General features: G+C 33.4%; 1 protein-coding gene across 4 annotated transcripts; it reads right to left on the bottom strand.

The window, feature by feature from the left end:
* Window positions 1-212: 212 nt before the first annotated feature.
* On the bottom strand, window positions 213-10,436 carry LOC130817829 (probable receptor-like protein kinase At5g18500). Of its 4 annotated transcripts, none has more exons than XM_057683749.1 (8): window positions 9,811-10,436; window positions 8,747-9,428; window positions 8,529-8,633; window positions 8,011-8,133; window positions 4,309-4,479; window positions 4,027-4,156; window positions 3,299-3,511; window positions 213-696 (listed from the first exon to the last, which is right to left on the bottom strand). In XM_057683749.1, exons 2-8 carry the CDS (start codon window positions 9,400-9,402, stop codon window positions 544-546), a joined length of 1,551 nt encoding a protein of 516 aa, XP_057539732.1. In that variant the 5' UTR covers window positions 9,403-9,428; window positions 9,811-10,436; the 3' UTR covers window positions 213-543. The 4 variants fall into 4 exon arrangements, with proteins under 4 accessions (XP_057539732.1, XP_057539733.1, XP_057539734.1 ...); XM_057683750.1 differs by having other exon boundaries at window positions 213-690; XM_057683751.1 differs by having other exon boundaries at window positions 213-678; window positions 9,811-10,434.
* Between the last annotated feature and the right edge of the window lie 4,823 nt (window positions 10,437-15,259).

Genomic DNA, 15,259 nt, shown 5'->3' with positions numbered 1-15,259 from the left:
AAGTAGAATAAAATAAGAATAATATTATTTCAAAATATTATGTTTTAAAAAGTTAAGATATTTTTCAATTTTTAAGATATTAAGTTTATTTTGTTTCCTATTATTTAGATTTAGGTTAATATTTTATTTCCTTCTTTTTAATTCTAATCTCATGTATAAATAGAGGTGTTCCACTTATTGATAAATCAATACAAATTAAGTATTCAAAACTCTAAACACAAATCTCTACGTTATTATTTCCGCATTATCATTTTCTACAACAACAGCGCCTTGATACAGAAAAATAAATTTGAATTGCTTAGAATGACTATACTACTGTACAACCTCCTCCCCTTCATCGAGTTCATAGCTCGTTCGCGAACTACTTTCATACACAAAAATACAAATTCCTACACCTCATACTGAACGAAGTCACAAAAATGAATAATCACAATACTCATACAAGTGGAATAGAAGACGAAAGTTGGTCATTTGGGATCTGAAAACTTTGAATCTAAGTTCAAAACCAGTGGAATCAAGTAATCACAATACTCTTACAAGAGATCATCCTGAAACGCGTCTATGCCTTCGACCATCTGACCTTGAGTCTGGATTGTCACTTTTGTCTGTGTCTGAAAATTCCCTCTCTGAAGATTCAATTTCTGTGCTATTTGCTCGAGCCCTTCGGTGCCTACGATCCTGAAGTATTAGCTGAAACTAAGTTAGACATCGATGATCAGCAATAGAATCAAGAACATCATCATAATACTACATCTGAAAGTAATGGGGAATCTTTCTATAATGTTATGCTAAAGTACACGCAATTCTTTACGACTACATCCTGAACTATATGTATTAGTTGTCCACAACAATTATTAGCTTTATAATTATGTAAACTTACAATCTTTGAACAGAAAAAAACTTACCCAAACTTTTCCGTGTATTACTTTTTGAGTAACAAGCCTCAAATAGTTGAAACTTAACGTCCCCAAACTCAACTAAACAAAAACTATCAGCCTTGAATAGAGCTCAACTTTACCCAGCAACTGAACTGAAAATTACATTCAAGGTGAATAAAACTAAAACACTCGAGCCTTTCTCACAAAAACCACATAACAATCAACAGTATATCTTGACTGGAATAAATGGCCCCAATGGCAAACCTTGAGTCAAAATTTGAGAGGGGTAAAGTTTGGACCTAAATTTGGGGGGTAAAGAAATCAACTCCTAATTTGTTTTAGTTAAAAAATACCAACTTTACCACTTAACCAACCATCACTATATGATTTTAAAAGCTCTAAAATTATGATTTTGGAAAAATGTTCGTGAGGATGACACCCCTTCTAGCCCTAGGTAAAATTCCAGAGGGTCACGTCCCCTCCCGCCCTAGGTAAATTCCGCCTCTCAAATGCTCAACCATTAATGGGTATCTTAGGAATCCAGAAAACTGTGATTCCGTGTCCAACCAAAAGCCATCCTTGCCCTTTTTAAACCGCCTTGTAGTGGAACCATGGAATAAAAACTCCCCTATTACATTGCATAATGCCCGTTATATAACCTGTTTCAAACTTGCCTCAACGTTAAATCCCGTTATATAACGGTTCAGAAAATTTCACGGTTAAAACGCCGCGTTGACCGTTATATAACGTGTAACGCCCGTTAATTTACCTTTAATTATTACGATTACTTAATTTATAGGTACTCATAATTTTAGTTGATAAACAAAATAATTAACTAATAACTAATAAGCTAATTAATTATACACTAAAAGAATCAAATATTGCAATTATAACAACTAGTTGCATATTATTGCATAACAATAGTAGTTCAACAAAAATGCAATTATAAGTTCAAAACCCCTTATGTGATTTTATTTTTTTTCCAAAAATCACACCACCTCGGCCGCGATTCGCGTCATTTCTCCGTTATAGCCGTTTTCCGCAACACCGTGACCGTTTCCGCATCCGCAACCGCGATATTTTTCTATGAGTGGAACAAGAATCAAGGAGTAAAAAATAGAGATTAAAATTCAAAGGATCATTAATAAACTGATTCATTTTTTTACTACAGCTCCCAGGTTAATTCATCCTACTTCTTACCTTTCCTTGTCGGCATATGCTTGAAAATTTTTCACTCATTCATTCCTATGGAGCTAAAAAAAGGAAATCTTATATATTCAAACCCCAACCCCAGAAAAGTGGAAAATGTGAAAAAGTGATGTGTAATTGACCAATCTTAAATATTCAAACCCCAACTTGGATTTAGCATCAAAAGCTAACATGTCAAAGGAATAGCCATGGGCTTAAAACTTTTCCTCTCCCCTTGGATCTAGCATCAGAAAAGATGCGGGAATTGTTTTGATTTAGTCATGAATTGTGTTATTAGTTAAAAATACTTCATAACAGTATATAAAGTATTACATATGGTACTAGAGCTAGTTTAAGATCATAAAATGCCACTGTTTTAATCCCAAACGATGAAGTTCAACTACAAGAACCAATAAATAAATTTCAGGGGTCATCCAAATGAATTTTCCTTCTCATTCATTTTGATTTTCCACCATCTAAACCTATAGATTTAAAACGTTCGTATCATTTTATACTCTTGCCTTCCAGATCACCTTCCGAATTTACATCACCCTCTTTTTAAATCCTACATTCCAACTTTCTATCTTCTTGTTGATGCTCTAATTACAAATAATTTAAGGTTACGTTTGGGAACAAGCATTTCATTTCAAATTATAGATTTTAATTATGAAATCATTAATGTAGAATTTGAGAATGACAAGATTTGGGAGGTCATTATCAAATCCTCATCTTTAACCATTTTTATAACAATTGCAAATTTGATTCAAATCCAAATTTAAAATCTTTTATTTGCGAAACACTAAATTTGAGTCAAATCTAATTTCAAATGAAATCCTCATCCCCAAACATAGTATAGAATGATTCCCTAACTACAACTCCCAAACCTTTTTTTTATGTCTTCGTCATTAGACATATAAATGGTGAAAACAAACTTGAAATACCATTGTTCGTTTCCAAAGAAAAATTAAGACCTCGAGTCCCATACGCAAATTTTGTTGCAAACTAGCAAAGAGCTAGAATAGATGGGAAGACAAAATGCATTGCCACAAAAGGTAATAGACTATGTTGCGCTGAAGAAAAACAGGTAAGTGATAGCATCTATAGCTTGACACACCAGGGACCAAAAATTAGAATCCTGATTTGAAGCAAGTGCAACCATGTATTTTCCACTTTTATGTTATTGTTATAGAGAAGTATCAAGAACTGTATAAGGACAGAAATTATGCACTTACCTCTCTAGGTATGGGATACTCTTCTGATTCAAGCATTCGAACAACCTGGCCCATCTTGGGTCTCTTTTCAGAGTCTGGATCGACACACCTCAGTGCAGTTAAAAGAGAACGTTTTAAAGCCCTCGTTGATGGCTTTGCTTCAATATTAGGGTCCACAACTTCCTCCGACCGCCGATTTCCCACCATCATTTTAAGCCAATCAACCAAATTTACCTAAGACCAACACCACAAAACCAGTTCAAGTAAACTTACAAGGAAAACACATGATGCTGTGGACCAAAAAATAATTATTTTTGAGTGTAATTTTTTATAAAAAACTAAAAACGAGCAAGCAAAATATACTAAGGTAATTGTATATAGAAACTTGGAAAGTAAAATTTGAAATACAAATTTGTATTTGCTCAACTTACAAATCATAGGCCCTCTAGCCAAACTTGAGGTAATAGCACATCACCAATGGGTCACAACATCACCTAACTAACAACTATAGATTCTTATAAGCAACAAAGAAATGACTCAAAATTTGAATGCCACATTTTCAAAAATTCAAGACAAAATAAAGCTGCAACATTTGTGGGCACAACAGCGCTGCAAAAGATATTTAGCAAATTCAAAGTATAGAAAAGTACTTGGAGAATAATCAAGAGTTCAAATTACGCAGTAACTAGACCAAAACCAACCAGAAACCGCAAAAGAAACTATTTTAAAGCACATAAGGTATATCACACCTCCTGTTGTGGACGGCCGTAGTCCACAGGATCTCTTCCAGTAATTGTTTCTAAGAGCAAGACCCCAAAACTATAGACGTCACTCTTCTCATTTAAAAGGCCGGTATTAGCATACTCAGGAGCCACATATCTGAAAATTTATAAGGTAGAAGATTAGCTTGATTTTAAAGCAAATTTCATACAAAGAAAGCACTCGAAAGAAAGCACGCATCATTTGAAGCTTTTTTCTTAAGTCAAGATCCAAGGCAACACAATAAAAGAAGACAAAAACTTGTTTCATACCCAAAAGTTCCCATAACTCGGGTCGTCACATGACTTTTCCCAGCACCAAGAAGTTTAGCAAGGCCAAAATCAGAGACCTTCGAGTTGAAATCTTCATCAATTAAAATATTGCTAGACTTAATATCTCGGTGTACAACCTTCGGCTCAATCGCCTCATGCAAATAAGCAAGACTGCAAAAACCAATTCATAGGTCAATGATCTGAAATTCACAGCAAATACGTACACTATAAGCCTATATATTTTAATCAGTAATTCTATTAATTTTAATCCTCATATTCCACATATAACTAGAATCTAGCTATCACTTAATATAAGGATAAAAATGATTGGAGTGATAAGTAATAAAGCTTGCGGATTTTTGGTATGATAGAGGAATCTCCGGACCATTTATACTAAAATGTCCTTTTGAGGCCATAGTCGTATGTCAAGCCATAAGAACACTGTTCAGTTCAAGAATACAAAGGTTGACAATTGTCAAAGATGGGTCCCAAAAGCTGGTAAATACTGGTTTAAAAGGAAATTTCAGGTTAGCATGTGGTCTAACAGTGAAATTGAAACAAAAAAATAATGCTTGTTGGAATGTTGTTGTGGCTATTCCTCAAAAGATAGTTGATAATCATTTGAGAAAGTATCATGAGATTAATGTAACCCTACAAAACTTTCCAGATCAGACAAGCGATGGCTTGATAGTTTTCATAAGAAGTAATTTCTTTTGCTGTAGCTCAGTATGCTCTTCATATTGTGTTAGTCTAGGCATGTTTCTTTGGCCAGATAGTTGATGTTCTATGTTTCAATAATTGGGTATTCTACTGATTGCTGTGATTTCTTTGATCAATAATATTTGTATTTGATCAAAAACGAAATAAAATACACCACTACCCAATGCTACCACCACCCAACCCCATTCACCTCCCTCACAAATCTCCCCTCACACAAGGTGAATTAGCAGGCTGGCCTGGTTGTCCAGGATAACTCTTAAATATTGTAAAACATCTATAGAATACAAGAGAGTTAGGTAGATTACATGGTTTCACTTTCACTAGTTCACAAGGAAGACTCAGGTTCGGGCCCTCCCAGTTGCTTTAATTTCAAAATTTTTGAAGATATTATTTTGTAGCGACATCACTTGATTTATTTTCTGGATCCACCCGACTCTCAGGCCTCCGTTATCAAATCATTTTCTGTACATTCTTCCCCCTCCTCCACGTTATAATCATAGGCGGACCTACTCTAGAACCATGGGTAGCACAAACTACCCATGCTTTCTTAAAAAAAAATGAATATTCCTTTTTACAAAAAAATAAGACACTTTATATACGTTTCAGTTTCTCTATCACATATTACCGACAAAAAGTGATAGCCTATTTGTCTCCCTTTACGGTTGTAAGTTAGTCAAACTCCCCTCCCCTTTCACTTTCTCTCTTTTGTCTCAATTCTCATCATCTGCAAGCCAGTCAAACTCCCTTTACCTTGCCTCCTCCGGTTCCAACGTCACCACTCACCACCGTCGCCCCTCCGGTTCCAGCCACCCTCCACGGTCCCATCCTCATTTCTCTTGCTTATCTGGTTTATTTCACTCATAGATGATAGAACACTTTTCCTCCAAAATTGTAGTATAGTCAGTGACTCGGTGGAGTTGTTTGGATTGCAGTAAAAATAGTTTCTTTACAATGGGGTTTCAAAGATTTTACCCCTTTTTGGATGATTTCCTGAATTGTATTGGTGTTGTTGTCTTTTATTTTTGTTTAGGGTATTTTACTTTAGGGTTTTATTTACTTCTCTTTTAGAAATTGTAAATGTCATACCATTTTTCAATTTTTTATAAAGTTTCTTTTAATCTCCCATCCAATTAATTTGGGATTTCATCTCTTAAAAATTAAAATCTTCAATTTATTTCAGTTTTGTTCTTTAAATGATTGTTTTAGAATTTAGGAATAGAGATTGATAATTGTGAATTTGTTTAGGGTTTGTGGTGTTGTGGTTTGCCCATAATAAGTTGTCATTTGTGTGATTGTGTCCTATTAATTATTGAACATTCGTGAAGTAAAATCTAAAATTAGTGTTGTGGAATGTGATTTTTTGAACGTTGAATGTGGGATGTGGTTTTGTTATTTTACTAAAAATCTGAAATTAGTGTAGTAGTTTTGTTGTTTTATAGAAATTAGTGGTCAAAATGGGTTTATTTGGTGTGGTTGATTTGGAGCTATGAAAAATTTTTTGGATATTCATTTTACAAACAAAACTCTGTCGTATTTTTTTATAAATTTACTTCAACACGTTGGTGCTACCCATGATTTTGAGTCCTGGATCCGCCATAATACTCTTTGATACAAGTTAAAGAAAAGCTTTGGATCCTATATTACATGTCACTAGATTTACCTTAGGCATGGGTATATGTTGAAAGAGGTAGGCTCACAACTACAATAAGGAGTAGAAAAACACAAAATTATGGTCAAGAAAAGAGGAAGGGGAGAGGCAAGCAATAAAAGAGATTAGATGTGGAAGCCCACAAGTAGATGTGCGGCTACCTTTGAGCCCTATTTGGGATTTGTCAGCCACTACAAACTTATAGAAAGCCTGGCAAGAGGTTGTCGGGAGAAATAAGTACAATCGAAGGAGACCGAAGGTTATGGAAGCCAAAGGGTGAGTAATAGGTGTGGAGTATCATGTCAAACCCATAGAATAATAACTCGTCTGTTACGCTACGGTCATTATGTAACCTATTGGAGAGTTGCTATGACGTCAAATCCCATTATATAATGGTGTATGAATTTTCACGGTCAAAACACCTTGTTGACCGTTGCGTAACATGTAGTGTTCGATATTTTAACGTTACAACGATATTACCGTTAAAACATTATTTGTCATGAAGAGCTTATAGAAAAAAAATTTCTAACATTTTCCTAAATTGTAGAAAAAGTTATTATAACATCCGTCAAAATTTCATTAATACCCATTAACTATAGTTACTCAGAATTAAAATCATTAAACAAAATAATTAATCAATAAGCTATTTAATTACCCAAAAATGAACCTCCTAAAGTGCATTTATAATAGCTATGGGCATATTATTGCATAATAGTAGTAGTCTACCAACAAATATGCATTCAAAACACTCCTTATCTGCTTTAATTTAAAAAATTCACAATGCATGACCGCAATTCGTGTTATTATTCTGTTATAGGCATTTTCCGCGACAACACAACCATTTCCGCAAATGCATCTTTTCCATGGTCACACCTCATAATTAGACGGCGATTTTACAGTATGTAAACTTAATCTATTGCTCAGCCAACAATAATTTACCATTGGAAATACTCGTATAGAAGACACTACAAAGCATAACAATGAAATTGGACTGTGTACTACTAGTATATGACAATGTGTAAATTTTGGATGGCTTGGTAAGAAGCACTGGTAAAACCAAATGATATCTAAAGTTCTTTCCCTGTAGATTGCCTGCCCACTATATATAGAATAGCCATACAATAGTTATCATTTACATGTCTGTTAAATTGCCTTCTGGATACCAAAGAAGACAATGGAAAAAAACACCATGCTAACCGTTAGCCCACAACGGTTAGAATCAGCAAACTTTGTCACATATACCGTATAAACCAACTTAGAATTGCGAAACTCAATCAACTACAATAATGAAAAAGCATAGGAAAACTAAAAAATCAAACATTTGGTTAACTTACGCCTTTGCTGTCCCCAGCAATACTTTCATCCGGGCCTCCCAAGTAAGATGTCCATGTTGACGCATGGCACCATGAAGCCACTGCTCTAAGTTCCCATTATTGACATACTCATAAACTAACATCCTGAAATTCAAAAGAAGCTGAGGTCAGACATTTTCGATCTTTTACGTAAGGTTTCTTTTTATTTATACAAGTCAGCTATGACATGGCTAAAAAAAATCAAAAACATACTACCTTCTATTCAGCTGAATTGTCCCATTTTTTTTTGGCACTATTCACTTATCACTCTTAATTTGTATTTTACTCTTAATCTATAAGTTAAAACATAGTCATATAGGATCTTGTTTGATTTGTCTCAATACAAGGATTATTAATATCAACTTTTTATAATTTTTAATTAAGCATAATTTGAGATATTAAGAGTTAAAATGTTGCCTCGGCAAGTGTGAAAAGTCAAATGGGACAGTTCAGCTGAATATGAGGGAGTATTAAACATTCCACAAATTGTATAGAAATACCTGTGAGTTCCCTCTACACAATAACCCAAAAGTCTGACCAAATTTTTATGACGGACATGGCCAATGGCTTCCACTTCCACTCTAAATTCCTTTTCAGCTTGGCCTCTGCAAAGATGTAATTTTGGGTGTCTGGTATAAAAAAATTAACTTAACGCAGAATAAAAGCATAAACTAGCACACCAAATAAAATGTACTCATAAAGATGATTCAAAACTCACAGGTTATTAAGAATCCTCTTTATAGCAACTGGGGTACCATTGAGTAAACTTCCTTTGTATACTATACCGTATCCACCTTCGCCAATGACATTCTCCTTTGAAAATCTATTCGTCGCAACTTCAAGATCCCTTAACGTAAACCAGTGACCCCAACCCAAATGTGAAAATTCAGGCAGACCACTTAGTGGGGATGGAGCAGTTATTGGATGAGAGGAAGATGGTTTATACATAGCATATGTCCCAGAACCCACATCATCTCCTGATACGGAACCACCCCCATCCAAATGATGAAATGAACCCGACTGGCTACTAGCATCGCCATTTCTCATTTTCCCCGAGTCTCCGTGGACAACCACTTTATCAGAATCCCTGTCACTAAATTTGTCCTTGAGTGTCACATATTTCCCTTCACCAGGAACATATGCATTTGCGGATATATGCTCTAATCGAATTTCTTTTATTTCTTTTGAAACCGAGGGGATTTGACTAACGGGTATGTTGCCTTTAGCTCTCCTAGCTTTTTTACACACCATAAGGCATAGAGGTACAATGGCTATAATAATAATAAGGAACAGCCCAACAAAAATAGCAATTAGTTCCCAAACATTTAAGCCAATTATAGCTTCCTTGGATAATTCACCTTTAAGATCACCCATTTTCCAGAAACCAGTGCCTATAAATACTACATATAACATAGAAGAAAAACAGGGATTTAGTTTCCACCAACAAACAGATGCTGATAGCTAAGTTTATAAGTGTTGCACCCACTATCCACTCCACATACACCCAGATTAAAGTTTCAAAAAAAGGAAAAAAAAAAAAAATCCAATCATAGATACAGGTTAAAAAATATAATATGCTAATTAACAATAGATAAATAGTAGACATCTTGTAAATACAACCCATGAATAAGCCACACAATCAAAAACTTAATTGCATGAAAAACAAAAGATTTTCCAGTATAACTTATGTCTACCCATCATGAATGTCAATACAAACAATGGAAAAACTACAACAAAGTACTAAATTTTCAACAATAACGAAGAGTTCATTTACTTTATTACCTGAAGTAAAGTTAAGATCCCAATAACCAATGAATCACACCAAAATCCAGTCGAAATTTGATCTTCAATAAGAACTTATGCACAGCCCATGAAATGGGCTACCATCTAAGGATCAACAGTACACTATTCACCCCAAAAATAAGATAGAAAAGGAGTAATCTTTCAGAAGAATCCTGGTGTTACAAAGTATTAAAAGATCAAATTATTCGGTTTCCTTTTTTGGTTCCACAGAAAAATGTAGAAATTTTAAATCTAAGCTTAAATGGAGCTTTCTCCCACCACAATTGTTGGGCAAAAATTCCCGAAATAGAAACCCTAGTATTCCAAAAATGGTTGGAAAAAGATGGGTTTATTAGGTGGAAAGAACAGGAACATGGAAATCAATAGCAAAGTCAGAAATTCAGTATGTATGTTAGTAGTGAGATTATATCTTGTGTGGGAGAAAGAAAAGAGAGAAAGATGAAATGGTGGGTGTTATAGTAATCTTATCAATGGTAGGTGATGAGACAAAATTTGAGGTCACAAACAGTAAAATCTAAGTAGCTTAAAAAATGAGATTGGATTTGAAGGCATTCTTTGGATTTTGTTTTTGTTTCCTTTTTAGGATGTGCTGGATATCGGCTCTAATGATTAATTTACTGTACTTAATCAATTTGACCAGAAGTAATGGAGTACTTAATAGTAGTAGACTAGTTGTTTGATTTCCTTGTCTTTTTGACTTTGCTCTCTCTTTCGACTTTTCTATTCTTTTTTGTCCTTCCATTTTGTCATACTTCAATTTAAGCTAAATCTTTTATAATCAACTTTGTTAAAAATTCTAAAAGAATATTAAGATTTTTTGAATTTTTTTGACATTTATTTTAATTATCTTTGCTATAGTAGGTCATCCGATTATTCAAATTTGGTCTAGTCAAATACCCCATAAAGTTAAGATCATTCATGGTTAATCAATAGGTAATACTCCCTCCTATTCAGCTCAATTGTCCCATTTGTTTTTTCACACTTGCCGAGGCAACATTTTAACTCTTAATATCTCAAATTATGCTTAATTAAAAATTATAAAAAGTTGATATTAATAATCCTTGTATTGAGACGAATCAAACAAGATCCCATATGACTATGTTTTAACTTATAGATTAAGAGTAAAATACAAATTAAGAGTGATAAGTGAATAGTGCCAAAAAAAAAAAATGGGACAATTCAGCTGAATAGGAGGTAGTATATTATAGGAAAATTATGAAAAAATTAAATTATTCTAAGTAATTTTTCCTAAAAATAATTATGAATCATGTTGAAATTCTTATTTTTGAACTTGTTGGTCAAAATGTAAATATTTTTAATATAAATATAATTCAATTAAATTCTTTTAAACTAATCTCATTCATAAGTTTCCTTTATTACGTACAAAGGCGATTCTACCATGTAACTATGGGTGGCAAAGGTTACCCATATTTTAAAAAAATAATAATTTTCCCTTTTTTTTTATTTTGTACTTCTTCTTTAATATAATTGTTACATTTGACTTTTTACGTAATTCAATATGTTATTTTAATTAATTATATATCAAAATATGCAAATCTAAAACTTATAAAAAGTTAATTTTATAAAAGTATGCGATTAGATGATTCAAGCAATTTCCCACTTGTATATATTTTTCTTACATAGCCATAAATTATAAAATAAGCTTGAACGGTAAATAATATTAATAACCGTAATGTAGCAAGTATTTTTGAACAAAGTAAGTATTTCACTATGTTAAAATTTGATCTCGTTGTAACTTGTAACTTTATACGATGCGATCTGGATGACATATATTGCCCCCTTTTCCGTAACATGAGATTATTTGCGATATTTTACATACAGGTCAATTTGAAGTTAAATTCTGGATCCACCACCAATCACGTATCTATATCATATTTGAATTTACGATGTTCTTTTTGGGGTTGATGCGATGCACTAAACCAATAGCGTATAGAGTAAAGTTTGTTTTGTAAAGATACAAAATACTCCCTCCACATCAATATAATTGTCACATTTTCTTATTTGGTAAAATCATATCAATTGTCACATTTCTATTTTTGTCAATCTTTTTTTTACCTAAATATCTTTAGTTCACACAAGTAATTACGAATATACCCCCATATACCCTACTTATCCAACTAACCTTCATTACATACCCTTCATTACTTACCCTTCACTACTTACCCAACTACCATCTTTTTAATGGACCCACACCACTCTTAATATCCGTACCCAAGTAAATGGGACATTTATATTGGTGTGGAGAGAGTACTAAATTGACTGAAATTTTTAAATATTGTTAGTTTTCATTTTTGTTTCACTTAAGAGTAAAATTATGGAGGAAGTGAATTAATATATTTTTTCGGTTGACGACTAAAATGTAACACTAAGGGGGCGTTTGGTTCGCACAAGGGAATCGGAATGGAACGAGGAAAGGGAATGAAGGAGAAAGGAATGGATTCCCCTAATTTAGCCTTGTCGTTTGGTTGTGTTCAGGAAACGGTATGAACTGCTCATTGATTCCCTTTGTGACTGTTTGGTTCAAGTTAAGGAATCAAATTTTGAGTTTTTCATGTAGCTAATCTTTAATCATTAAGAACAACTTGATAAAAACAATTAAACAGAAATTACTTCAGATTGATAAAATCAATCAAGCAAATCCAATTACACTCATTAAAATACAATCAAGCTTTATAAAAAACAATCAAGCAAATCCAATTACACCCATCAAAATACAATTAAGCTTGATTAAAACAACTTCAAATTGAACCCAGAAATTCAATTAATCACAGAAATTCAGAGATTAGGAACAGAAATTCAGAGATTGAACCCAGAAATCTTCGATGCAAGAACAATGGCGGTAGAACAAGAACGCAGCAGAACACGAATATAGATTCATCAATGGCGGTGGAACAAGAACGCAGCAGAACACGAATAGAGATTCATCAATGGCGGTAGAACAAAGATTCTTCAAGAACACGAACAAGAATGCTATGAACAATGGCGGCAGGCGCAGAAACTTCAGGAAGGAGGAGTGAAGAGAAGAGACGAGAACTTGAGGGGGAGGCGCACCAGCAGTGTACTAGGGTTTGAGACGAGAACTTCAGGAAGGATGGAGGCGCGAGGAAGGAGAAAAATGGTGAGGAAGGAGGCGCGAGTACTGAAATGAGGTTGGGAAAGTGGAGGGTTGCTGAATGAGGGAGGGAATGGAATGGGAAAGTGGAGGGGGAGGTGGGGAATGAGGTTTACCTCATTTGGGTAAACCTAAAACTGAAATGGGGGAAAGAAAATCATTAAAAATGGGAACCAAACAACATCAAAGGGAATGGGGTATTTCCATTCCCTTTCCCTTTCCTTAAGACCCCCAACCAAACGCCCCCTAAATCCTTCACCTAATTAACCAATTAACAATTATAGTACTTAAATTTGGGTTATTTCCAAAAACGAAGAATCTAATGCAATCTTAATTTTAATGTCTTTCTCCTCAATGAAAATTAATAATCTCCTGATCTGATTCATTTACAAGTTTTCTTAATCATTGTTTGTCTAATGTCTACTCAATGTCTCAATTAGTGAACGTCATGTGTGAAGGTGTTTTATTTTCTAACTATTTAATATTTTTTGGTTTGAAAATCAATTAGATTTTCAGCAACTTTTTGAGAGACGTCTTTCACAAGCCCAATTTATTTTAACATTAAAAGGGGAAGAAAAACTACTACTACTACTACACGCTTTAGAAAAACGGTGTATTCATTTATTGTAAAACAACTTATTCTAATATCTCTAATTCGAAAACCAAAAAGGAAAGGTAGATTTGATATTTAAATTTAATAATTTTAAATCTCAAAATCAATTCAAACATAGTCCAAATCAAAATATAGGTAAAATAATTTGATGATCGTAAAAATGGAAAAATAGAACTATTGAAAAAGATAATAAAACAATTAGCTTAATATCTTACTTTACATAAATAAAAAAAATAATAAAAAAATAAAAAACCCTACTTATTATATGATAAACCCCTAACTTCATTTATTCAAACTCTTACTTCACATATTATAAATTCTAAATTCGCATATTATAAACACACATTTCTCATATTATAAACACATACTTCTCACACAATTAACGCTTATTTTAGATATTAAATCTTACTTCATATATTAAAAATTCATACTTCATAGTACTATCATAAACAACTACTTCATATAACAAAAACATCCACTTTATATACTGAAAATCCCACTTGATATATTACAAACATCTATTACACGTAGTGAAAACCACTAATCTATAAGTCATAAATCTAGTAGGTATTTTTATCAGTAAAAGTAGTATTTTAATGCGTCATAATAGTTTTACAGGTAAACTTAGATATTATAATGTTTCATAATATGTAGTTTAGGTATTATGATAGTTTATAATAGATGTTTTTATCAATATATTGGGTATTTTAGGTACTATGATATGTAGATCTCTTTAATATTCTAGGTTCCAAGAGGTTAATAAAAAAAAAGTTGAATCCTAAGGATTATGAGAACCCATAGGCGGGAACTACGCTAATTGTAGCAAAACCTTGATAACAATTTATCGTGTTTTATCTACTTTAATTTCTACACATTACTTTGTTTATTTACAAGTGACAATAATCTGCTAAAGAACATTTTCCGAGAACTGTTTGAACCGTGCTCCAAAGCCTTGAAATTTCCTCCCAAAGGAAAATAAAAAACTATCGAACTTTATATTTATCCCCCTCTAGAGAATTTCTAAACTATTATAGATTTTTAATTGGTATCAGAGAATATTTGCATTATAATCTCCAATGAAGAGGGTAGGGGATTGGTTTTACAAGTTACGAAGTCGAATCCATAGCTCCTTCCTATCGATGACAGTGTGCAAACCATGAATAAATACCACCATGAACCTCCTATGGGTGTTGGAAAGAACTTGAATTGCTACAAATTAAGTGTGCTTACGAATATATCAACTTGGCACTGCCCTCTCCTTCAACCCACTCACACTCTCCCTTTTCTATGATGCCCGTAGTTGCTAATCCAACACCAATTCACACCAAACTTCTTCTAAATTTCTTCTCATTCTTGTCTTTAACACGGGTCTCCAATAAGCTAACAAGACTAATTTGATTACGATTAAGGTATTTTTTTTATCTTCTTGGTTCTATTGGGGTCATTCATACCTCTAACCTTCCATGAGAGAATAATCATTGAGTAACCAAGGGATTTGTAGGGATCCCGCGCCCTCTCAGCTATGTTAGTGTTATTCTTACCATCATTAATCTCACTTAATTTAACAATAGGGGAATTATGAATTGGAATCAACCTGTTAGGGCTATTACTGACTTTCTTGGCAGATATGTTCCCTTTCACTGTGGCCTATTGCTCTGGGTTGTCCTGCCTAGCAGATCTTT

The sequence above is a fragment of the Amaranthus tricolor genome, chromosome 7 (genome assembly GCF_026212465.1).
Source record: "Amaranthus tricolor cultivar Red isolate AtriRed21 chromosome 7, ASM2621246v1, whole genome shotgun sequence".
In the NCBI taxonomy this organism is placed as follows: domain Eukaryota; kingdom Viridiplantae; phylum Streptophyta; class Magnoliopsida; order Caryophyllales; family Amaranthaceae; genus Amaranthus; species Amaranthus tricolor.
The sequence above is the reverse complement of the archived record's forward strand: the minus strand, read 5'-3'. Positions and strand labels throughout refer to the sequence as shown.

Excerpts from the sequence above, each read along its gene's own strand:
- LOC130817829 (XM_057683749.1), bottom strand. The coding sequence starts at position 9,402 with ATGGGTGATCTTAAAGGTGAATTATCCAAGGAAGCTATAATTGGCTTA. Across the intron at positions 8,134-8,528 it reads TGTGTAGAGGGAACTCACAG|GATGTTAGTTTATGAGTATG; the intron begins GTATTTCTATAC and ends TTTGAATTTCAG. Across the intron at positions 4,480-8,010 it reads TTGCTGGGGACAGCAAAGGC|TCTTGCTTATTTGCATGAGG; the intron begins GTAAGTTAACCA and ends TGGTTTTTGCAG.